Raw genomic sequence first — 24,564 nt, 5'->3', positions numbered from 1 at the left:
CTGCATCCACACACAGCTGTGCCTCTCATGCACCAGGTGACTGAGCAAGGTGCTGCCCCTCCCTGGGCCTCACGCTCCCCCACCTGAATGACATGGGGACTGGATGCCGTTAGGTATCGAGTATTGGCTTTAACTTCAAACAAACCACTCTTGGCAACAGCTGCACTTCCACCTGTGCAGAGGACCATCATTACTTCTTCTGGGAACAGAACGTTCTTTCCTGGGACCTCTTTCCATACGGTTGGAGGGGAGCAAATCACATCTCTTTCTCACTGCAGGGGTGGGCCCATGACCCAAGACTAGCCAATCAGAGCCCGCCAAGACACAGCCATCGTGACCAATGCATGGTAGGCCAGTGCGACTAGCCCTGGGCCCTGCTGTCGGAGCCTCTGGGGAAGCTCTCCTTTCTCTGGGAAAGCTACATTCTGATGGTGTGCACCTTGTCTGCTCTGTGGAGAGGCCAAGGCTGAAGCCAAGCACAGATGGAGACAGATCTGGATAAGCACCTGGATTTGGCTTTGCCTGAAGCCATCCTACCCCTGGACTTCTCAGTTACATGAGCCAAGAACTGTCTGTTGTTTTTGTTTGTTTGTTTGTTTTCCCTTAAGCTCCTTTGAGTGGGATTTCTAAAGTTTGCAGCCAGGAGCCCTGAATAGCACCGCCACACGGAGAAAGTTTCTGAGGCTCTGTCCAGCTTCAGCAAAAGTAGAGCTGTTTGGATTAGGGACATCTGTCATGGACCCTGGGTGGGAGAGTGGCTTGATACATAACCTGTGGTCTGTGGCCTGTGACCTGTTTGTCATTCTATAACTAGGTGAGCTCCAAGGGCTCTGCCAGCTCAGCTGCTGTAGGAGTCTACAGTCTGCTGAATTACTGGGGGCTGACTAGGACTCTAGAAAGGTAAAGACGGCTTTCCAAGGTCTCCCGCAGGCCCGACCCCAGGGTCCCTGTCCAGGCAGGGACAAGCTTGCTTCTGCTGTCCCCTTCCCATCACCCGCAGGAGAGCTGGTCTCCTCCATAATCTGGGGACATCCAGGGTGCTCATTTTACAGAAGAAAGTGAGGCAGTACAATGAGCAGCATTTTGCTACAGTTCAAGACAGGCTTGGGAGAGTGACAGTAAGCAGATGGGCAGGCTGGACGGGCAGCAGGTAAAAAGACAGACCAGTGCCCTGGTGGGCACCTGCTCACCAGGTAGGCAATGACGTCATAGCCTTGTTCCTTCAGCCACACGAGAATGCAGGAGGTGTCCAGGCCGCCACTGTAGGCCAGAACCACGGCACCTTTGCTGGACATTGTCTGGAGGGAGTTGGGGAAGAATGTGAGTGACAGGGCAGCCCGTCCCCACCTGCCAGCCTGTGCAAACAGCTCCCTCCTGGCCTGGCCCCCAGCCCCCACCTCAGCCTTGGATAGCCTTATCCCCTGGACAAGCTGCCACTGGGGACAGGGAACAGGATGTTCACCATCATCAGAGCCAGATGAGGAGCCGTTCCTCTCTTCAGCCATACCCCTTCCACCCCACTGTACCTGGGGACCCCGATCATATTGCGCGCGTGCACGCACACACACGCACACGCCACACTGGGGCCTGGGAACGCTGACAGCAGTTTAGAGCTGCCAGCGAGAGGCATGTCTTGGAGCCAGTCCCCCACCACCTAGAGAAGGCGCCTGAGGCTAAGCTGTTTGGCCAAGGCCAGGGCCCGCGGTCCTGAGCCTCCAGCAGCCCACACACCCCAGTAAGAACTGCTCCTTGCTAAGCTCGGACGGTGCCAGGCAAGGCCCTGGCGGCCTTACCTGGGTCACTCTGCACCCCTATTCTAACTCCATGAAGTGGGTGTTGTCAAGCCCGTTGGGGAGGCAGAGACAGGGGCTGAGAGAAGTCAGTGGCAGCTGAAGGTCAGAACACATGTCTGCGTCTGGCTCCAGAACCTGGGCTCTTCCCAGAACGCAGTGCCGCTTAGGTGGACTAGGAAGTGGGGGCAGAACCCCTGCCCCTATGTACCTCTCTCTCCCAGCTGGGGCCCCAGAATACCTTCACACATTGGGATTTGAGGATCTTTTAAAATGCAAGTAGCTCTGAGAGGGGAAACACAGAGCTGAGCACCTCAGTGATCTCAACTCTGAACAGGACCAGGTGGGAGGAGCTCCAAGACCAAGCTTCCAGTGTGCAGAGGGAGAAACCAAGGCCCAGAGAAGGAAGAAGACGGCAGAGGCACAGTGCCTCACTGTGGCCTGCTACAGATGACAGATCTGTCCCTCGGCAGCAGATGTGCCATTTCCCACTCTGTCCCTCTCCTCAACCACAATGAAGCACTTGCTTGAGGTCATATGGTCAGCAGGTGGCAGGGCCAGATTTGGACCCAGGCCATCTGGGTGGGGCCCCAGCATCCCACATTTCCAGGGGATGTGCTTGTGTCTGGTGGGAGCATTTAACTGCAGTCTGGCCAAGGTCAGGGTCCTCGCTGGACACTATTGGGAAAGGCTGTGGCTACCTCTCCACAGATCGACGAGAGCCCAGGAGGGGCACCCCGTCATCACTACCACCATGATGCCGGTGCCTGTATACTGACAACTTTCCATGTGCCCAGAGGTGCAGAGAGGTGAGACCCAGTGGCCCAGCTCTGTGAAGCAGAGCCTGGACAGAGCCCGGCCATGTGATCAGAATACACATCCTCTGTGCAGTCCCTGACATTTCACAGGCACGCCCCCAGGGCCCACACACCCCAACTGCCGTTGGGCTTGGAAGGAAACACCTCTAGGGACAGTGAGGTTGACGGGGGGTGGGGTGCTTCTGATCAGTGGCCACAGCTTTCCCCTCCACTAGCCATTCAACCACCTGCCAGGACCTGTCACTGATGCTGGGCTGCTGGTGACTCACCAGACCCTGCCCTTGGGACCAGCTTACAATGCCCACGGCAACCGCAGCCAAGCAACAGGATGAAGGGAAGGAGGTGGGAGGAAGGCAGGAAGGAGTCAAGGTAGGAAGTACCTGGGGTTGGTTGGAGCTGTGGGTTCCTGGCTTCCGGAATCTGAATCTGTCTTCACTGCTCAACGAACCACTCTGCGGAATCAAAAGCTGCTTAGCTTCCTGGCACAGCAGCACCAGCCTGGTGGTTGGGGGCGGGGGGTGCCAGAGGCCCTGACCCAGCCTATGCAGCTGCTGGAATCCCCTCTGAGCAGCCTGGCTGAGCAGGGAGGTTTGGGGAGGCGTGTTTGGGGGTGGAGCGTGAATCCTGTGGCATATTTTTAAAATAGCTCTATTAAGGTATAATTGACACACACTAAACTGCATGTATTGAGGGTGTCCGATTTACTCAGTTTCAGCGTATGTCTATACCCGTGACACCAAAACCACAATCAAGATAACGAACACGTCCGTGGTAAGCTATCTGCCATTGGTGTCGTCCCCATTTTAGGGACAGGAAAACTGAGGCTCGGGTTAAGGATCTTGCTCAAAGCCTTGCTTGGCTGATAAGTGGTAGAGCCAGGATTGAAACCCAGATCAGCTGGGCTCCCAAGTACAAGGCTACCCCTGTCTAGGAAAGCGCAGGGAAGGGAAGCGCTAGAGCCAGGTGTGGTCTGCGAGACGCAGGTGGTTCTGACACCCCGGGGTGGCTGGGCTGGGCTGGAGACAGCGAGAGATGATGCGGGCCCAAGGTTCACCCAGCTCTTAGAGTCACCCCTGCTCTGCCACCTCCTAAAGGCACCTAGAGCCAAGAGGGTGGGCACCCGAGTCGGGGAGGGGCAGTTCCATGGAGACAGACCCACCACCTGTGCCCGTCCCACCTGCGTCAGTGACCCCACCGTACCTCATAGGTGGCTCATCATAACACGTCACACTGCATTCTAGCTCCCCCGCCCACTGACCCAGAGCCCTAGAGACAGGCAGTGCCTGGCACGTGGCAGGCACTCAGCACAGCACTGCCCATTCTACTGTCTGGAGGCCAGCTCTTCACCTACAAAAAGTGAGGGTTAAAATGCCCTCAAAGCCTGGAGTTGCATGCATGCTCTTGTCCAGAAACTAGTGAGCCCTCCTGTCTGCAGGCTGTGCGCTTGCGTGGGCACGGAGGACCTCAGCCTCCGGGTCTGAGCAGTATGAAAGAATGCATGCACCTGTGAGTGTGTACCTGAGGATGAACGTGTGTATACCAGCACGTGTGTGTGCACACGCATAGCGTGTTTTGGCCTATGTGCATGCACAGAGATTAGCTGGGCGGGTGGCCTGGGAAAATGACGCAATCTGACACTGGCATCGCTCCTGCCCTCCCAGCACCTGGTGAGGCTCCTCCCCCAGCCAGCAAGGCCCCTGCGGCAGAAAGTAAATGAAGGAGGTAGACAGGGAGAAAAAGGGAGATCAGCCCCAGTCCACCATGGGTAAAGCACAGTGCCTGGGTCCTCCAGACCTGGGTTTAACCTACTTGAGCTGCTCATCAGCAAAACAGGGGTGAGAACAGCCCATTCCCCGCAGGACTGTGAGGGCTCAGTGAGATGCTGGGGGAAGGAGCCCAGAGCTGGGTCCCAAGCCTGTGCCCACTGAACTCTCCTACCACTGCCATAGCTGACCTTGGGCAAACCCCTCCCTTGCTCTCCGGGACTCAATCTCACCATCCACACAACAACCTGAAAACCCTTCTGGTTCTGACACTGGGCTGCCTGCTCAGGGGAGGTGTCTAGCATATCCTGGCCGGACTCAGCTTCCCCCGATCCCAGACTTGCCCCGACCCCACCCTCCATGAAGGGCCCAGAGCAGGTTTCCTGAGGTCTCAGTGCCAACCCAGACTTCCTTCACTGAAAGAGAGTTTCTGGGAGGAGGGAAGAAGGTGGCCCCATGCCAAGGTGCCTGCCAGCCGGGCCTGAGTTGGCAAGGCAGGGGGCATTCTCCATGGCCCCAGCCAGAGTCATCCCACCAGCTTCCAGTGGATGGACGTGCCAGGCCTGGGCACTCGCTCAATGCTAAGAAAACGCATGCACTCTAAAACGTCAAAGTGGGGACGATGAGAAAAACAGATACTATGTTCGGAGCCACACATGCGAGACTATAATTACCACTTGAGGCTCAGAAAAGTTAAGTGACTTGTCTAGGCCACAAGCCAGGGGATGGCAGTGCCATCTGAAACCCATGGAACCCAGGCTAACTGCAGAGCACCGGCCCTTTACTGCTCTGTAGCCTATACTCTGACCTCTAGGAGACCACAGATCATCTCCTCCTCGCTTTACACATCTTCCAGAAAACAAAATTCCCCATGAATCATTACAAATCAGTATTCTGTATGTCTATACGTCTGAGCTACAGCCTGGTGAATGCTCTTCTGGAAGCCCTCCCTGACACAGTAACTCAGCTGAGCTAGGCTCATTACAGTTCTTAAAAGCCCTAGCTCTACCCAGGCCACAAGAATTCTCCTGGACTTTGGGGTTTCCCCATTCTAGGATTGTAGCTCCTGCCCTCTTTCGTGTCTGCACAGCTGGGCTGCAATTCCAACTTTGGCCAGGAGGTGCCACTGTCAGGATTCAGCCTGAGCATTTGCTCGACAGACTACACTTGTTTCATCTACCGGTTCTTGGTGAGTCACAGACAGGTTTTCTTCCCAAATGACAGGTGAGGAAGCTGAGGGCAGGAGGCTTGCCTTAGGCTCCACACTGCGCCAGCTTTCAACTGTGATTCCTGGGGCCTGAGAATGAAATCAGGAACACTGGGCTCTCGTAGGGCCACCAGCACTCCAGAAAGCCCCCTCCACCCAAGGTTGAGGGTCAATTGGGGGTCTGCCTTGGCTTAGGAAGGTTGAATCTCCAGTTTCAATGAAAACGCCCTGAGGTAGGTGGTAGGAAGACTAAGTAGATCTCACACGCAAACCCTCTCCTAAGAGCCCTTGCTTATGGGGAGAAGAGTGCATTCATTCCTTTGTTTATTCTAGTAACATTGAAACACCTATGGATGCCTGGCCTATCCCAAGTCTGGGGAGGGATCCCACCCAAAGGAAGGAGGCAGCCAAGGCCTGGAAGATCAACTTTGCCCAAGGTGTTACGGCAGCAATCGGGAGTCTCAGGCCCTGAATTCCCCCAGGTTATTTAGTTCCACATAAGTGCCCACAGGCAAGAAACTGTCTCGGGGGCTTGTGCTCAGGGGGGCTTGTGCTCAGAGGCCGGCATCTGGCTATCCTGGAGCCTCCCAGGACCCGTGGGGCAAAGATAAGATGGGCCAGGGGCGAGTGCGGGCCTGGTCCCCACCAGAGTCGGGCTCCTGGGGCTCTGGGCCCGGGAAAAGGGCTATCATCAGAGCCTACATACTGCACAAGCCCAGAGCGGGCAGGCAGCTGATGGGGTCGCAGGAGAGCTCCGTGGTGAGTAGGGGCCGCCGGGGGCCTCGGGGCTCAGCAGGCAGGAGGCATCATTCATTCCCTAGCAGTTAGCAGAACCACAATGACTTTTCAGCATAGCACACCGGTGGCTCCTCCTGGGACAGCCCCCCCCCCCCCATGGAACGGGAGGGAGTTTAGAATGGAGACTCCTCCGGTTCCAGTCCATCACCAAACTTCCCTTCCCCCGTGTGGCAGCTTCTGCCTCTACCATCTCCCTGCTTCACCAGAACCTAAGGTAAGAGCGCAGGGAACCTGTCTCCTCTTCCTGCCCCAGCCTGGCACCAGCAGGCTAGCCGCTCCCCAGACTCAGTAAGTGAATGGACCCAGGCACTGCTCACAACAGTCTGCAGAGACCTTCCACTGAGCCGCAAGCCTGTGTCAGCTCTGACAGATGGAGAAACTGAGGCTTGGGGAGCTGGGAGGCTGACCCAAGGCCTCACCCAGTGTGCCCACCTTCTGCTGGCCTCCAGAACCTGCCCTCTCTGTCACCCTCTTCAGGCGTGGGCTGGGAGGGAGGGGTCAAAGTCCAGGACCTATTTGATCCGTCCCTGGGGGGAGGACACGTTTGTTCCTGCCCAGATGTGCAGCCAGACCGCGAGGCTCCAGACGAGACGCCCCACTTCGCAGAGGTGTACACTGAGGTGGCGGGGTCGCGGCGCCTCCTCAGGAAAAGCCCAGGCAGGATGGGAGAGGAGTTTCCTCCATTTCACAATGACCCTCCCTCCCTGCAAGGCGCAGCCGCCCTAGGGGCCAAGGACAACAGCCACCCGGACCGCGAACATTTCCTGCGGAGCGGCCCCTCCCACAGCCCCGAGCCCAGCGCCAGCCGGAAACCTGGCACCGCTGCGGGGCGAGGTCACTGGCCCCACCTGGGCAGGGAACGCAAATCCCCTTCAGGAGGCAGAAGGCGACTGACGCCCCCTGCAGGGGAGGGAGCCCTGTCACAGCCCAGGCGCTGGGCGGGCAGCCCCGGTCTAGGAGCCCGTCTGCCCGGGGTAAACTGAGGCTCGCGGCTGTGCGAAGAGCCACGGCGCACAAGCCCCGTGGCACAGGTGGGTGGGACTGTGGTTTCATCCAGAGAAAAAGGCAGAGACAGCGCCAGCGGAGGAGGAAGAGGCGAGAGAATCGGGAATACGCAAATCCAACTGCCAAGGTCTCCATTTGGGGGTTTCGCGCCATAGAGGAAGCTGGATCCGAGAAGGGAAATCCAGAAAGGACTTCGGTCCGCGAAGGGGACAAATAACCGACCTGCTCCCCAGACCTGGGGCTCGGCCCGGGACCCACCCCGTGTCCCAAGGTACCCAGGAATCCAGCCGCCAGACATTTGAGCAACAGGAGCCCGGGCGTCGCACCCCTTCCCTCCCGTTCACGGTAACTCAGCTGCGAGCCCCGGTCCCCTCCGCTTCCTCGGCTCGCTCTCGGTGGGACTGGAGAGAGGGTGACCTAGGCTAGGAGGTGGGACGGGGACTTCTTACCGGAGCCCAGGCAGCGGTGGCAGGTGGTGGAGCAGGGCCGACTGCGGCGCGCATCCCGGGTTATAAGCACAGGGCCGGGGGCAGGGCTCGTGACCCGGGACACGTGGAGGTACGCGCGCGACAGGCCCCGCCCCCGGGCCCGGCCCCCTAGAGGAGCCGCTCAGCGTTCGGGGCCACCGGTGGGTGGGCAGAGCCGGCCTCTCCCACCCTCCTTGCTCCGCGCCCTTTCCCCCTCCTTCCCTCCACCCCACGGGTTACACCTCCCTCCAACGCTTTCCTCTCACTGCTGGCACACCCTTCCGAAGGCGCTAGCGGCGCGAGTCTCCCCACCCTGGCCTGGGGGACAGGCGGCTCCTCTGGGCGCTGCAGGGGCTGGAACCCACACAACTGTCAGGGTGACTGCAGCGGCCCAGCCAGAGACTTGCAGCTGGGCCTGTGGGGAGCATGCAATCGCTGGGAGGCAGGAGTACGGAGTCCCGTACGCCCGTGTGTTTCATGCCCACTTTTGCTCGGTGCTGGTCTTTCTGCAGACCTTGAGCCCCCCCTTACTCCCACACCTGCCCCCGGGGAGGCTGGAGCCGGAGCCCAGTGTATGGGTGGGAACACCAGGGTGGAGGTCTGGGTTTCATCCCAGTACAGGACTGGTTTCTGGCTGTCTCCCCAGAGCCTGGCACCTGACCAAACTCCCGAGGGCACCCAGACGGGCTGGCTGTGGACCCATTGGGCATCAGGGAAAGTTGGGGTTCAAAGAGGTGAAGCTTCTTGCTTCAGAAAGAAACAGGGAGTTGTGACCCGGGGCTGGCCTTCAGAAGGTTTTGTGAGTTAGAAGTTTCCCAGTCTGGCTTACAGGCCGCAGAGCACCGACCACCGCAACCACAGCCCAGTAAAAGCACAGGCCCTGACCGGTCCAAGGCAGTCCCACACTTCTCACTGCCTCCTACTCCCCAGCTTCCCACGTCTTCCCAGCCCTGAACCCCTGGGAGGTGGGATCCCTAAGGACGCACTGCTGGGTTTGTTATTCAGCTATCTTGGAAAAAAGTGTGAGGAGAGGTGCTGCTAAGGTGGCAGCTCTGTCTCAGGCCCTTCCTGCAACCGGGCGGCAACCGGAGATAGGGGCTGAGGCTGCAAGCTGGGGGAACCTTTACTGCCTGCTGCAGAAATGGCTCCAGCCCAGGGGACTGTCGCTTCCTGACACACAACCACTGGTGACATGAGGGGCAACCAGATCCCAGCTCTCCTGAGAGGAAAACAGGGACCCAACTGCCAGCAGGGGCCCTGCCCACTGGGCACCGGGGTGGATGTTTGCCCAGAGGCAGAGATCAAGGTGAGAGTAGACTGGCAGCTCCTGGATGAGCCATTTTCCACCTCACCCCTCCATGTGTCAGGTGGACACCCGCACGCCCCCAGCCCTCACCCTGCAGAGCAGTTCTTGGGCCTAGGGCTGAGGTGAGACCAGAGGGAATCCCCCACCTAGGGCTCAGCCGCCACGGCTTTGCCTTTTACTCATACCTAGGTCAGGGCTCTTCAAGGAGCCTATCCACCTCCCGGGTAAGTGACCTTGGGTGGTACCTCGAAAAGCACCGCAGACCCTGGCCTGAGCAGGTGAAGAAACTGAGGCACTGGAGTCTGAGATGTTCATGTCTTCTAAATATATCCAGTCTGCCCCTTTCCCTCCACCTCCAACTCTTCGGAAGCAAGTCTGCCATCCTCTTATTCAGAGAAACCTTGATAGCCTGCTTCTTCTATGTCCCCCTCCCATCCTTTCTCCCACCGACAGCCAAAGAGTTCTTAAAAACGTGAATCAGAACAAGTCACTCCTTCTTAAAACCCTTTGATGGATCATTTTTCCCCCATATTGATTTCCAGTTGTTCTAGCACCATTAGTTGACGATTTTCCTTTCCCCACTGAATTACGTTGGCATATTTGTTGAAAATTCATTGACCATAGAAATGTGGTCTATTTCCAGTTTTTCTCTTCTGTTCCATTGATCTCTTTATTTATCCTTATGCCAATATCACACTGTCTCGAATACCATAGCTTTATAGGAAGTCTTGAAGCCAGATGATATCTGTCTTCCAACTGTGTTCTGTCTCAAAACTGTTTTGGCTATTCTAGGTCCTTTCATTTCCAAATAAATAGTAGAAGGCTTATCGGTTTATATCAAAAGCCTGTTGAGATTGGGGACAGTAATAAATCTATGTATCAGCTTGCGACAGAATGGATACATTAATAATAGTGTGTTTTTCAATCCATGACATTGGTATAGCTCACCATTTATTTATATCTTTTAAATTTTTCTAGCATTAAAAAGACACTTAAAACTGTTTATTCAAAAGTATTGATTGCTATTTACTTGAGCAATGGGAAAGAAACCCAAACAGTTGGCTCAATCTTGAGTGATCCTCATTTGTGGTGGATTCAGTTTTTCCCTCTAAGATAGTGTTGAAATATATGCCCCTGAGTGTCACAAAACAGCTCCTTTATTTGTTGTGAAATCCCAGATAAGACTGTTTTAAGGATATAGGCTAGCAGAACCCAGAGCAAAAGAGCTGGAGTTCCATTAGGTCCCTGCAGGCGATGAGGGCTTCTAAATGGAGTCGGTGGGGACGGACATGCTCTAGCTGAGGAAGAAGGTGTGGCTGTTATGGGAATGCCCTGGAGTCTGGCATCAGTGTGAACAAGGTGACCTTTCATGCTAGAAGAGATGGGGCTTCTTGGGGTAACAGATATGGCTGCTCCAGAGCCCAGCTTTGAGATGGACATTTTATTGGACACCTTGGATGAATTGGCAGGTGGAGGCCTATTCTCAAGCAAAGGCCTGAGTCTTCTATTTAGAGATGAGGAAGGAGGAAGAGCTGGCAGTTTGGGGCGTCTTTGATGAGTAGTACAAGTCTTCAATTTCAATGGGAGTGCTGAAAGTTCCATCTTGGCTCAGATGTCTGAGCCATGTTTTATAGTTTTTATAGTGTGCAGAGTATAGGTCTTGCCTATCTTTCGTTAAATTTATTTCTAAGTATTTCAAGCTTTTTTGATACTATTGTAAATGAGATTTAAACTTTTTATTTTCCAATTGTTTGTTTCTAGTATATAAATCTACAATTGATTTTTGTATATTGGCCTTCTGTTCTGCAACCTTGCTAAATTTACTGATTAATTCCAGTAGGTTTTTGTAAATACTTTTGGATTTTCTAAGATATTTCTAGACAGTTGTCCATGAATAGAGAAAGTTTTCCTTTTCCTTTTATTATCTTCGTGCTCTTTTTTCCTTGTCTTACTGCAGAGGCAAGGGCCCCCAGTACAAAACTGGTGAGAGTGGATATCCTTGCTTTGTTCAGGATTTTAGGGGAAGTCATTCATTCAGTCTTTCACCATTAAGTACGATGTTAGTTGTAGGTTTTACATAGATGCTTCTCATCAGATAAAGAAGTTCATTTTTATTCTTAGTTTGTTAGAGTTATAATCATAAGTAGGGGCTGAATTTTGTCAAATGCTTTTTCTGCATGTATTGAGATGATCTTATGATTTTCTCCTTTATTTTATAAATGTGGTGAATTACATCAATCTTCAGGTGTTGAACTGACCTTGTATTCCTGGAATAATTATATGTCAATAAAGTTGATTTTTCAATTTGTAAGAAAAAAACGAGGAACTTTGAGTTAAAAGACACATAATCAATCACAATGTGCAGACCTTATTTGGATCCTGATTTTTTTTTTTTTAAGTGTAAAGGAAATATCTTTATGAGCAGTTGGAAGTTTGAACACTGAAAGGATATTTGATAATCAAAGGAATTGCTGTTGATTTTTTAAATGGGTAATATGGTATTGTAGATATGTTTTTTTAAAAAAAAGATTTTTAAAGTTTAGAGATAGATTCTGAAATATTCATGAATTAAAATGATTTTTTAAAAGACTCTATTGGTCGCCCATCACTCTTAGGATCAAACCTGTGGAAGGAAGCCACTGCCCTCACCCACCGCTCTCCAGCTGCACCGGACTGCTTGTAGTTTCTTCAATGTGTTGAGCTCTTTCTTGCCTTACCTTCCTTGCACATAGTGTTCCTTGGAGAGACCGCTCTGACCCCTTCCCCTCCTCTACCAGAGGAGGCCCTTATCATATCCTCTCTCTCATGCTGGCATGAGATGGTAGATGCCTGAAGTTTCCAACAAGAAAGTGGAGGAACATGATGGCTTTTGTCCCTTCTCCCTCTCCCCACTGCTGTTGTCTTAGCTTAGACCACCATCACCTCTCCTCTGGGCCTCTGCAGGATACACCTCACCTGTCTCCTTACCTAGGCTCACCAACGCCTTCAACCCACCCTCCACATTGCAGCCAGGGTGGCTTTTTGAATGGTTGGCTCCGGCTTTTGTGGCCACTTGTCTGAACTGCTGCAGGGGATACTCAATGGATGTGATCTCGTTCAATCCCCAGCAACCTACAGACATAGCTACTGCCTGTGCACCTGAGCGTGGAGGAGGCCCCTCTCAGCCCCCACTTCTCCCCTGTCCTCAAGGCCTGTACACCTGCAGATTGTGGAGGAGCCTGGGTGTGTAGAGACCCCAAACACCTCGCCCTCTCATGGTTGGCACCAGAAGCCACTTTGCCACTGCCCAGGCCTGGGCTCTGGCCCCAGGAACAGAGCGTGTCCTCTCGGCTGGACCCCAGGTTGCCAGTCCCCACCCAGTGGGGACACAGAGTCCAGTCGTTGGGTTCTTGGAAAAGCTGCATCACAGAGTTTAATGAGTGACCCGCAGGCTTGTTTTCCACCTCTGACGGTTCAGAACAGCCTCAGAGGTCAGGTGGCATCAGGGGGCTGGGCGGTTGGACAGGGCCCTGGCCAATAAAGACTGGCAGCTGGGAAAACAGACATGGAAACACCCCTTGAGCTAGCTCCTGTACTGGATGACCGTCCCTGTGGATGTGGGTGGGGTGGGGGGAGCACCAGACTGGGTTCCAGCAGTCTGGATTCAAGGCCAAGTCTGCAACTGGCCTGCCTGCTGCAGGACTTTGAGCAATCACTCCTTTCACAGCCGCTGTAGCAAAGCTTCAAAGGGGGAATTTAGGAGAAGGTGGGGGAGGAGGGAGGCGGGACTGAACAGACACTCCCTTGGCCACGCCCCAGTTCTCCAATCTCCACGGTCCCTCCTCTTCATCCTGTTCCTGGCCCTCCCTCTCTTCCCCATCCTCCTTCCTGAATGCAGGCAGGGCAGCCCAGACCCTAGAGCCCCTGGACTATGGAGTCCTACAGGCCTGGGCTGAGTAATTTCCCCCTCCAGGCTGTGTGACCTTGGACAAGTGGCTCACCTTCTCTGAGCCTGTTCCCTCATCTTTGAAATGAGCATACTATTATTTTTTTCTGGAACTACTGGGGTTCCAGTATGAAATAAATTAAATAAACTCAGGTCCATAAAGTACCAGACATTTAACAAACGGTTGTATTATAAACACAAAGGGCCAGCGAGAGACTGAGGAGAAGGCAGGAAAGAGCAGGGGTGAAAGAGATGTCAGCCCCTCTGCTCTGGAGGTCTCATCTCTGCAGTACCTCAGCTGACTTTCTCCTAGGCTGCAAAGTCCCTGCATCCATAAAAAATTAACAGCCCAGCAAAGGGCAAGGTTCGTAGGTCACGACATGAGTCCTATGGCCCCTAAGGCTGCACAAAGGGGGGGGTTCAGTCCAAGGAAGAGCCTCACAGTTGGGCCTTGGAGGAATGGGTGGGAAGGCCTGGGATGCCCTGTCCCTACTTCTTCCCTTCAATCTCTCCTCCACTCAGCCGAAATTCCACCATTAGTGACTTCTATGGTTTAAACCACCTGTTTTCATAAAACCTGCAAGCTAAGAATAGTTTCTGCATTTGTAAATGGTTGGGGAAAAATCAAAACACTATTCCATGACCCGTGAACATTATATGAACTTGAAATATAAGTGTTCCTAGAGTTTTTTTGGAACAAAGCCTCACACATCCTTTCATGTGCTGACCCGTGGCTCTGGGCTGTACTGGCGAGGGGAGCATTCTCCACAGAGACTGTCCTACGAAGCCCTACATGGTCAGTGTCTGGCCCCATACAGAAAACGTGTGCAGACCCCTGCTGAAGAGAAACCGGCTTTGAACTCAGCCATAAAAAAGAATGAAATCCTACCATTTGTGACCTCATGGATGGACCTAGAGGACATTATACTAAGTGGAAAAAGTCAGAGAGAGAAAGACAAATACCATATGATCTCAGTAATATGTGGAATCTAAAGAACTAAATAAACAAAACAACCAAACAGAAATAGAGTCATAGATACAGTGAACAAGCTGATGGTTTCCAGATGGGAAGAGGGATGGGGAGGGTGGGTGAAAAGTGGGAAGGGATTAAGAAGTACAAATTGGCAGTTACAAAATAGTCATGGGGATATAAAGTAGAGCACCGAGAATATATTCAATAATATTGCAATAACTATGTATAGTGCCGGATGGGTTCCAGACTAATCAGGGGGATCACTGCATAAATTATATAAATGTCTAACCACTACGCTGTACACCTGAAACTGATATAAAATAATATTGAATGTCAACTGTAACTGAAAAAATACAAACAATAAAAATAGAAGAAACCAGCTTTGAAAGTGGAAGCGCACTGGGGAAGATTCAGTTGGGGCTGTTAGAGTGGAGTCAGGCAAGTGGCCAGATCATGTCCCTTCTCTGAGCCTCCCTTTCTCCACCTGTAAAATGGGCACAGCGATTTCTTCTCTCTTTGCCACAGCGTTGCTGGGACCCTCTGATTATCATTCACCCCGACAGGGAAATAACTCAGACAGCAATCTTCGTCATCACCCAATGAGAGAATGGGAATGCTAAGGGGGCAGTTACAGTGTTACACTGAGCAGGGAGGCAGGGAGAAAGGATCCCTCCTCTCCAAAACCACATGCAAAAGAGAGCCTCTTCCTGCCAGAGGCTGTGTCCAGGGGCAACTGGCAAGAGAGCAGTCAGTCGCTGAGGCAGGGGCTGCTGTCCAGCCCACGAGGGCAGGGACAAGAGGAGTGGGAAAAGCAGTGCTGGGCTTCCTGAGTCTGAGACTCAGACCCTGTCCCAGCACCCTGATGGCACGCCACCACACATGGAGATATTCTAATCTTGTCCCTCCCCAGCTTACTTCCGTCAAAGCCAAAGGCCCACAGGATCTGCCCCAACCTGCTTACCTTTCTGATCACACCTCCCTCTTCTTCCCCCCTCCCCCCCTAACTCCCACATCTCCACCTGCAGCAGCCACCCTCCCTCCCCTCCAAACACCTTCCTCCCAGAGGGCCCTGGTATTTGCTGTTTCCTCTGCCGGGAAGGGAACTCTTCCTTCAGATGTCTGCATGGATTCTCCCTCACTTTCTTCAGGTCTTGGCTGAAATACCACCTTTTCATGAGGCCCCCGTGACTGGCCTACTAAAACTCGGCCCCAATTATATTGCGATAGCGTGGTACAGTTTCAGATAGTTGCTGGAATTATTACGGTGATCACCTCTTTAGCTTAGGGAATATAATCAATAATGTAATAACTCTGTATAGTGCCAGGTGGGTACTGTTGAATAATTATGATGTATACCTGAAACTAATATCATATTGTATGTTAGCTGTATTTTAATAAAAATCTTTTTTAAAAAAAGGCCCCTAACCCCTGCTCCCCACATTCCCAACTTGATTTTTCTCCCTTGAACCCCCCTCACTAACTGACAGGTACACATTTCACTCTTCCTTTTCTGTTTATAACACTTTGCCATGAGAATGTGAGGTCCTGAGCGCAGGATTTTCTGTTCACTGCCTGGCACATAAGTAGGACTTAATAAATCTTTGAGGGATGAGTAGTAAATGACTGAATTTAATTAATTCATTAAAAACAATTAAGAATTATTCTTAATTAAGAATGACCTTTGCTACCATATATTGCTATTGATGTAATGCATTTCATTCATTTAATTCTCCCCAAGACTTTATGGGGGGTGCTACTGTCATATTCATATTTTTGGATGAAGAAATTGAGCCCAGAGAGGTACCTGGGCCACCCTACTCACATGAAGCCAGAGTGCTTATCCCCTACTCCAGTGCTCGTGAACCACGGGGGTGGGGGGTGGGGGGAGGGGGGACTGGGGGGGTGTGATGTCCCAGCAACAGCCCCTCCTTACCAAAGCAAAGAATTGGACGAAGAAAATCGAGCTGGTAAAAGAAACGTTTTTATGGTATACATACACACACCGGGTCCAGGATTATAGAGCAGGTGTGGGCAGGTGGCAGCTCCTGCTGTCCCCACTGGGTCTGCCCCTCCCCTTGGGTGTCCTGGGACTCTGTGTCCCAGCCCAGGTCCCTCTGGGACTTGCAGCAAGCCTGAAGGAGCTGGTCAGACATGCAGGCTTCTCCCAGCGCTGCCTGCCGGCTTTGCCACCTATGGGCAGCCTTTGTCACCTGCCCACAGGGAGTAGGGGGGTAGGGTCAAGGCTACGCGCAGAGTCGTGTTTGCTGAAGTCCGGATGACGCACGGAGGTGGGAGAAGATGACGTCCCTTGCCACAGCAGGTGGCGTAAGCAAGGGCAACCCTGTCCCACCAGCAGCCTGGCCTGGGCGGTGAAGGGTTAGTTCGGCTCCTTTCTGACCCGCCTCCCCCCCCAGGTCGCTGGCCCAAAAGCTGCTGCCAATGACCGTGCCTCTCAGTAGGGGTAGGGGGACACGGAGATGAGCAGGACGAAGACACTTTGGTGGCGCGGCGCCATGGCGCGCACAGTGAGCCGATAGAGGCCGGCGCGGGTGAGCGCGCGGCGGGTATAGACCGCGCCTTGGCCCGCGCGCAGAGGCCGCAGAGCGAACGGGCTGCGTGGGTCAGGCTCGAGCACGCCGAGTTTGGTGTGGTTGGTGGGTACGCCGGCCTCGGAGAAGGCAGCCAGGCGGGCCACATCGCGGTGCGCGCGCACGCCCAGCGGCAGCGGCAGCAGCTTGTACTGCAGCGTGGAGGGGCCGCCCGCGCTGCAGTCCTGCGAGCAGCGCCGGAAGCACGTCCTGCAGGAGGGTGGATGCACCATCTCGGGTTGCCATCCCGCGCTGCCCCGCGCGGCAAAAACCGGAATTCACCCCCCGCAGCCCCCGCAGTTCTCCCACCCGCCTCTGTCTCCTAGCACCCCCAAATGCCTTCCCTACAAGCGCTGATGTTAGCCCATTTTAGAGATCAGCAAAGAAGGCCCAAAGAAGCCAGAGGCCCAAAGAAGCCACAGACGGGCACCTTCCCACCGGAGCAGATCCCCACAGCAGCCTTTCCCAGCCCCTCCCTCCCCCCAGGACAGCGAGCACACGCAAGGCAGCATAAAACCTGGAGCCCTCCAGGTGCCCCCAGAACCTCAGGGCTGAGTCACCTGCTCTGCATTTGCGCACTGGGGGCGGGGGAGAAGAGAAAAGGGGGCTCAGCCTTGCAAGGGTGCCCCACCCCCACCCCAGCGCAAAGCCTAGGGCCCAGGATACCCTCCCTAACCGCTGCAGGCCTAGCTCGTGTACCCAACGTCCCCACGTCTGCGTCTTTATGAGGGTCTGTAGCCACAGTGAGTGGTGCGGTGGAAATGTGTTTCTTGTGTATGTGTCTGCGTGTGTCTGGGTCCTGGGGTTCTGTGTGTTTCTGGGTGGCATTTATGTATCTGTGTGCGTGTTTCTCTGTCCGGGGTTTTGTGTGTGTTCATGTGTCCCCATATGTGTACATCTTCCACACCCCAGTCCTCTCCCAGGTCTGGCTTCTCTAGGCCCCCAATGCTCCATGCTCATGCTGACCTATCACGGTGCAGGAAACCTCAGCGCCCAGGCAAGATTACACCCAAGTGGCTGCGGGCAGGTACTCTTCGTGAGGGCACACTGCCCTGTGAGCATAGGGGCCCTGGCCTGGACGTGGCGGAGTGGGCCCCACTGGTCTTAGGAGGGCCTCTGCCTGAGACATGGCCTGGAGGAGGGGTCCAGACACACACGAGCCGGAGTGTAAGCTGCCCAGCTCCCCAAGATAACATGCCACCCTCCCCCACCCCAACTCCGCCCTTACCCTGGGCTGGAGCCCTGCCGGTAGGTGGCAGGACATGGTGTATCCACACACTGGTAGCTGCCTCGGGTGTTAAAGCACATCTGGCCGGGCCCACACTCGATGCCATCTTCCTCACACTCGTTGATGTCTGCGAGGGCAAGGTTGGCAAAGAGAAGGGGGGATGTAAAGATGGAGCAAAGGGAAAGGGCCGAAGGCGGGACTCAGCGAAGGCATGGCGGTGGGATTACGTGGGAGAGAAATGCCTTCTGAGGGTCAGGGTGGTGGGCAGCCCCTCTCTGCTTGTCCCCAGCCAGCCTGACCCATGATGGCCCAGCCAGCAGGCCCCTAGCGCCCCCCCCCCCACTCCCAGGGCGTGGTGTAGGGCCCCCTGGAGACCTCTGAGCTGGGTGGAGAGCCTGGGAGAACTGAGGGCTGCCCTTGGAGCCAGAATGCCCATTGCCCGTGGGCAGAATGCCCTCATCCTTGTCTGCCCCAGTGGACAGCCCACTCTTTTCAGAGGACATTCACTGACCCCCCACGGCAGAGAGTGAGGGAAGGAGACAAGCGAGGCGGGCCTGATTCCCGCCGTCCAGCAGGGGAAGCAGCATGGCCTGCCCAGCCTGGGAGCACATTAGGGAACGCGTGCTGACTTGTGAGTTAGAAGACTTCACTACCACTACAGCCGCCTTGCTGTGAGCGCTGGCTCTGTGCCCACCCTCCACATGTCTCAGCCGGCAGTTTAGGGGAGGACTGTGGTAACTGCATTTCACCAGGAGGCTGAGGCTCACAGAGGTGAAGTAAGTTGCCCAGGGACACAGAGCAGAGCGACGGTCAAGCCCTAGAGCTTTCAGAGGCTGCCCAGGCAATCTCTTAGCTCCTGCTCGGAATGCATGCGGGGCCCAGTCTGGCTGTGGGCACTCCGGTGGGGGGGTGGTTACTTAACCCCTCTGAGCTCATCTTCCTGCCCCGCCCTCACAGGAGACGGTGGAGAAAGGACTGGAGAGAGTGGACTGGGTGAGGGAGGCCACTGCCCACAAAGCCCTGCCCCCGGCCCCTCCGGTGTATGCGCCCCTCACCCTGGCAGTTCTTCCCACTGGGGAGGAGGCGGTAGCCGGTGGGGCAGAGGCACTGGTAGCTGCCCTTGGTGTTTCGGCAGGCATGCTGGCACAGGCTCCGCACATGGCACTCATCCAGGTCTGGCCCCGGGCATTAGTGGGGGAGGGGGTGATGGGGACAGAGATTCGTGCTAAATGACAGACGCCCGGGTCTGTGGGCGTCTGCCTGCCCTGGGGCTCAGCACAGGCCCAGGAAGTCCCTGATTTGAGGGAGCCACCCCTTCTTCCTGCCCTGCCCCACTCAACCCTGGATTTGGGGGTCAGGAGCGTCCCAGGGCTTGAAGAGAGTAGGGAGCTCCGCCCTGCTCACTTCACATTCACCAAAGCCTTGGGGGAGACCCTGCTCCCAGCACAGAGCGCGCTGTCCAGGCGGGAATGCTGAAGCATGTCGGCCCTTGAGCCTATCGCCCCTTCACCTCTCTGCAGCCAGAGGGCTGTCCACCGGGTCTGGAGTCTGTCCCTGGCCCATCGTCCCCATCCCCACCAGTCTCTGTTCTGTCTCATGTCCATCTGGAACAGACTCCTCCCCTCCTGAAAATCTCCCTCTCCTGCTTCACCTCTGGGCAGTGTCCTGAAGTCAAATGGTCGGGAAAACACTCCATCCCGCTCTTAGAAGCCCCTTGCCCATTAACATAGCCAGGGCTCCAAGACTCCGTGTATCAAGGAAGCAACGCCCACCCTGCCTGCGAGCCCCGGATTTCTGAACACTGAGCACGGTGCCCACACACCCATCCCAGGAACCCGAGACGACATAGTGGGATGTGTCCCCAGTGGGTTGGTGGGGACTCAGCCTTACCCGTGCAGACTCCGTTCTGCCGGATGAAGCCAGTGGGGCACCAGGCCCGGCCCATGCTGCTCAGGGCTCTGGGGCCTGGTCGGAGGGAGACCCAGGCGTGGTAGGAGCCATTGGGGATGGGGGCGCGGGGCCGCAGCCAAGGCACCAAGGGGCCCCGGTGGCTGACAATGGTCACATTTGGTCCTCTCTGCTCCAGCGGGGTACAGGCCTTGCCATCTCGGAGGAGGGTGTGGCCGGGCGGGCACAGACAGCGGTAGCTGCCCTGGAGGTTGTGGCATTCGTAGGCACAGGGCCTGGGCAGCTGCAGGCACTCATTAATATCTGGAAGGAGCAGGGGCCAGGCTGCATGTCGGGGTCTCGCTGCAGCTGGCCGGCCTTCCCCAGAATCCAGCTGCCTCACCTGCTGCACGCAGGCCTGCCTCCAAGCCTTCCCTCTCCTGGCACACCCCAGCCTCCTCTCCCACTCCAGCCTCTATTGCTCAAAGAGGCCTCACCCCCTCCCCCAACCCAACTCTGAGCCTCATCCCAGACCTAACTGTGCCTCAGACCCCGCCCTTCAGGGTCCTAGTGAGGCTCATCCTACCTCCTGAGCTTCTCTGAGACCCACCCACTTCTCTCTACCCTCCTTTTGGGCTCCTTAGGAAGGTGACCTTGCAGGGGAGGGGCGAAGTTTGGAGCGGACAGAGCATGGATCCAGGCCCATGGTGAGCATGCAGTCAGCGCTGGCTGCCCTTTGGTTATTCACAGAATATTGCCCTTGTCATAAACACTCCTTGCCCCTGAGCCAGGGGTGCTGGCCAGGGTCCCAACTAGGGGTGGGTGCCCCCATACCTAGGCAGGGCAGGCTGGGGCCCTGGCTCCAGTACCCTCTGGGGCAGCCGCAGTGGTGCCCGCCTGGGGTGTTCTCACAGATCTGGTTGTAGTTACATTCATCCAACTGCTCCAGACACTCATCCACATCTGGGGAGACAGGGGCATGGCAGGGGCAGGGCTGAGCTCAGAGCCCCACCCCCAAGGTGCCTCTCCACCTCTGAGCCTCATCCTGCCCGCCCCCTTCTCCGATGTCAGTGCCACCAGGTGGAACGCCAATGTTTGCCACCACCCTCCCAATTCTATCAGCTTTGCAGGGTAGAAAGGTTTTGGGTCCAAAAGAAGGAAGAGGTTTTGGAGGCAGAGTTCAGGGTATGGACCGAGCTCTGCCACATCTCTTGGTCCTTGAGCAAGTAACTCTATCTCTCAGCCTCAGTTTCCTCATCTGTAAAGAGGGGTCAGGATGGGATCTTTTCATGGGGTTGTGGTGAGAAAACTGGGTCCCGCATGTAAAGGGTCTAGGAGCCTGGGAAGAGCTAAAAAAAAAAAAAACCAATGAAGATGGAAGGGAGGAGAGAAGGAAGGCAGCAGGCGGGAGAGCCCCAGAGTCAGGAGGCTCTGAGGGCCCTGCAGCCACTAAAGCAGGATGACTGCCTGTCCTGAGCTCAAGAGCCACAGTGCTTTTCCCTCTCCATGCAGGGCCTCTCTCGGAGGAATCAGGAAGACCTACGATTGTGAAACCATAGAATATTAGAGCAGGAAGGACCCTACAGGTCACCCATCCAGGGTGGCACCTACCGTGTTTCCCCGAAAATAAGACCTAGCCGGACTATCAGCTCTAATGCGTCTTTTGGAGCAAAAATTAATATAAGACCCAGTATTATATTATATTATATTATATTATATTATATTATATTATATTATATTATAAGACCTGGTCTTATATTATAGTAAAATAAGACCGGGTCTTACATTAATTTTTGCTCCAAAACATGCATTAGAGCTGATGGTCTGGCTAGGTCTTATTTTCAGGGAAACACGTAGATTTCATCTGACAGGTCAGTTGCAACTGATTCCTGGTGGCTGTTGGAGAAGCTGTGTGGAGAAGGATTCAGGGGCCTTCTCTAGGCTGGGCCACGGCCCAGGAGGGGAAACAAGAGAAGTGGCAGATGTGGCATATGGCTGCCATCCCTGACCTGGTCCACCTGCATCAGACAGACGCCCAGCCTGAGGCCCAGAAGGGAGACCGTTGTCAGCGGGACTAAGCTTCCAGCAGCTAGGCCCCCAGGGCTCAGACCTCTTGAGCCCAGCGCAGGCTCTCTCCCTGGCCTCACTGCACTCCTTCTGTCAAGAGAGTGTCCATTTCCCTGACGGCCTAGCGTCCTAGTGACACACAGCACCCCCTCTGCTGAATCCCGCCACCAGCTGGGTTCCCAGGAGTCTGGGCAACCCCACAGTGTGCCCCTGTCACAACCGGCCCTATGAGCGGCCACTCGGAAGCCAGGCCCACAGTCAGGGAGGCAGCGCTGGGCAAAGGCCAGATCCCAGGCACACTCATCCACATCTGGGGACGACGGGGACAGGGGCTACATGGACGCGTGCCCCCAGGCGCCCTCACCACCTGACTCTGGCCCAGCCTCCCCACACAGGTTTTGTCCCCAGGGCCCAGCCCTCCTGCTAGCTCTGTCCACCAGCTCGGGACCCCCAGAAACACAGAGTCCACCCCAAGGGAGCCGAGGGTGGTATCTAATGTGAGCTTGCAGACAATGACCCACGGGCTCCCAACAGAGACGTGGCAGCACCAGGTCCCACTGGTGGGAGTGGAGGGACGCTGACGGGCAGGGGTGGTCAGTGTCTGGACAGTGTCCCAGGGTCAGGTTTCTTGTCTAGCAACTCCACTGAGGGGACGTGTAGACCAGCGGGGCAGATGGGTGTCAGCTCACTTCCAACCCCAGTTGACTAGAAATGGCCGCTGAGTGTAGGGAAAGCTTCTGAGGCTGTGCCTGGGCTCTGCAGCTACGCGGGCCCTGAGTACATGATGGTCTCGTGTACGTCTTTGGGGGTCCCCATCACCCCTCAGTACTTGACCTTTCCCATCTGTGGCCCTCATCACAGGAAGTTCCCAGTGGGAACAGGGCATCAGAACCCCCAGGCTGGCATCCAGTGCCCTCAGGAACAGACTGTTCCCTGAGTGTATGCCCCCCATCCAGGGTCCTGCACACACCTGGGCCAGGCTCAATGTGTCCCCTCCACTGGGCGCTCCCCCCCACCTCTGCAGTTCCTGTCGTCCCTGGCCAGGGCAAAGCCAGCCGGACAGGAGCAGGAGAAGCGGCCAGGTGTGTTATGGCAGGAGTGGGAGCAGGGGCTGGGGCCGCCGGAGCACTCGTCCCTGTCTGGGGGGTGGGGAGAGCTGGTGGTCTGCACGCACAGGACGCTGCCAGCTGGCCTGACAGCTCGTCCATCCCAGGCTGAGAGGCCTCCCTTGTCTATGCCAGGGTGGGGAGAGGGTGCTCACCCACACAAAACTCTCCCTGGGCGTCCAGCTCGAAGCCTTCCGGGCAGCTGCCTTCATTCTCTTCTGCAAGGCAAAGAAGACAGGCCCTAAGGACAGAAGACGCCCGGGGACGAAGAGCAGCCCTGGCCATCACCCACGCTCATTGCTCCCTCCCGCCGGCGTGGCAAGGCTGAGGTCCCCTCCGCCAGGGGCTCAGCCCGTCCTGGGCCTGGCTGGTGCCCAGTGAGTCCATTCCCACCCAGCCCAGTGTGTCAGAGGCTGTGGGTCACGCCATGAGGGGCTCATGGGAGGCCAGCCAGACCATGGATGGTAGACAGGAGAAATCATAGTGACAAGTACAAGGCAGGGGGACCACACATGTAAAACTGTGCTCCTGAGGATCCAGAGAAGTAAACGTGGCCACCAGCTGTGGGTAAGTGAGGGCATCTGACGGGGGCAGCAAGCCCAAGCCAGGGTGGGGGCAGACTGTTCTGGAGATGGGATGGTAGTCAGACTGCCTGAATTATCGGAAGGACGGCACCCTTAATAAAGCATTCACTGGGTGCAGGGTGAGGGTTTCAGAGACAGCACCCTACTCATAACACCCTGCAAGGCAGGCCTGCCATGCCCATGTCAGACGGGCACATGGAGGCTCGAGAGGGCCAGGGCTTTGCCCCCAAGGTCTCACGGCCAGGAAGTGAGGGTCTGCCTGACGACAAAGCTGTGCTTTTACGACTGTCCCATGTTCAATGTTAAAAACATGTTGGCACCTCAAATAACGGTAACAGGCATAATTTTAGCACCCATTGGTTGAGAATATATGGCTTGTTCATGCGAGTCTCCAGGGGTTCCAAGAGTGGCTGCCATCCCCCTAGGTGGGGGCTCTGGTGCAGGTAACCTTAGGAAGAGGGTGGGGTATGAGTCGTCTTGAACATCAGCCTGGGGGACAGGGGTTGAACCTCCCTTTGAGAACCTGCAGAAAAGCTCTGGAGGGTTTGAAGAGGAGTGGCCCAAAGAGCCACGTCCCACTTGGGGTGTGGATGCATGGATGGGAGCAAGGAGGTGAGCTGTCTCAGTCCCGAGTCTCTGTCCGTGATCAGGGGACGCAGGCGTGGGCTGGCACCTGGGCTTTCAGCGGGGCAGTGCGGGGAGGAGACAGGACGGGCCCTCACCGGCTTGCAGGGCTGTGGTGAGCTGGAAGCGCAGGGCCTCCGCCTCGGGGTCGAAGGCCGAGCTGACAGCGGACGCCCGCAGGTGCTGCACCAGCTGGGGCTGGGGGCCGCGGGCCGCGGCGTACTGGATGCTGTGGTTGCAGCGCAGGGACAGCGGTAGGCTGCCTTGCAGGAAGCGCTGCGTGGAGCCCACCAAGAGCCGGCCGGGCCCTGTCTGCACATAGTGCTCCTGGAAATCCTAGAGGAAGAGGAGGAGGGGAGAACATCTGGGTGTCAACTTCCAAATGACCTAGGACTTGGGACCCTGCCCCCTCCCCCCATAGGATGCTG

At 55.7% G+C, this 24,564-nt stretch overlaps 2 protein-coding genes across 3 annotated transcripts in view; both read right to left on the bottom strand.

Annotated features, from left to right (window-relative positions):
- Window positions 1-8,071, bottom strand: part of ASS1 (argininosuccinate synthase 1) — a 48,903-nt gene extending 40,832 nt beyond the window's left edge. Inside the window, exons 1-3 of one of the 2 annotated variants that reach the window (XM_081066659.1) lie at window positions 7,831-8,071; window positions 2,989-3,060; window positions 1,191-1,298 (exon numbers count right to left, since the gene is read on the bottom strand). In XM_081066659.1, coding sequence (XP_080922785.1) covers window positions 1,191-1,298; window positions 2,989-3,060; window positions 7,831-7,884 — 234 coding nt within the window. In that variant the 5' untranslated portion in view covers window positions 7,885-8,071. Of the gene's footprint in view, window positions 1-1,190; window positions 1,299-2,988; window positions 3,061-6,808; window positions 7,083-7,830 lie in introns of those variants that run through there. The other variant, XM_081066660.1, reaches the window with a different exon arrangement.
- Window positions 8,072-16,011: 7,940 nt separating this feature from the next.
- Window positions 16,012-24,564, bottom strand: part of HMCN2 (hemicentin 2) — a 135,210-nt gene continuing 126,657 nt past the window's right edge. The window contains exons 90-96 of the mRNA XM_081065560.1: window positions 24,235-24,472; window positions 23,084-23,146; window positions 20,590-20,718; window positions 19,759-20,079; window positions 18,924-19,043; window positions 17,869-17,995; window positions 16,012-16,850 (exon numbers count right to left, since the gene is read on the bottom strand). Coding sequence (XP_080921686.1) covers window positions 16,505-16,850; window positions 17,869-17,995; window positions 18,924-19,043; window positions 19,759-20,079; window positions 20,590-20,718; window positions 23,084-23,146; window positions 24,235-24,472 — 1,344 coding nt within the window. The 3' untranslated portion in view covers window positions 16,012-16,504. The remainder of the gene's footprint in view (window positions 16,851-17,868; window positions 17,996-18,923; window positions 19,044-19,758; window positions 20,080-20,589; window positions 20,719-23,083; window positions 23,147-24,234; window positions 24,473-24,564) is intronic.

This window comes from Rhinolophus hipposideros (genome assembly GCF_964194185.1).
Source record: "Rhinolophus hipposideros genome assembly, chromosome: 11".
Classification (NCBI taxonomy): domain Eukaryota; kingdom Metazoa; phylum Chordata; class Mammalia; order Chiroptera; family Rhinolophidae; genus Rhinolophus; species Rhinolophus hipposideros.
This window is presented reverse-complemented; position numbering and strand designations above follow the sequence as displayed.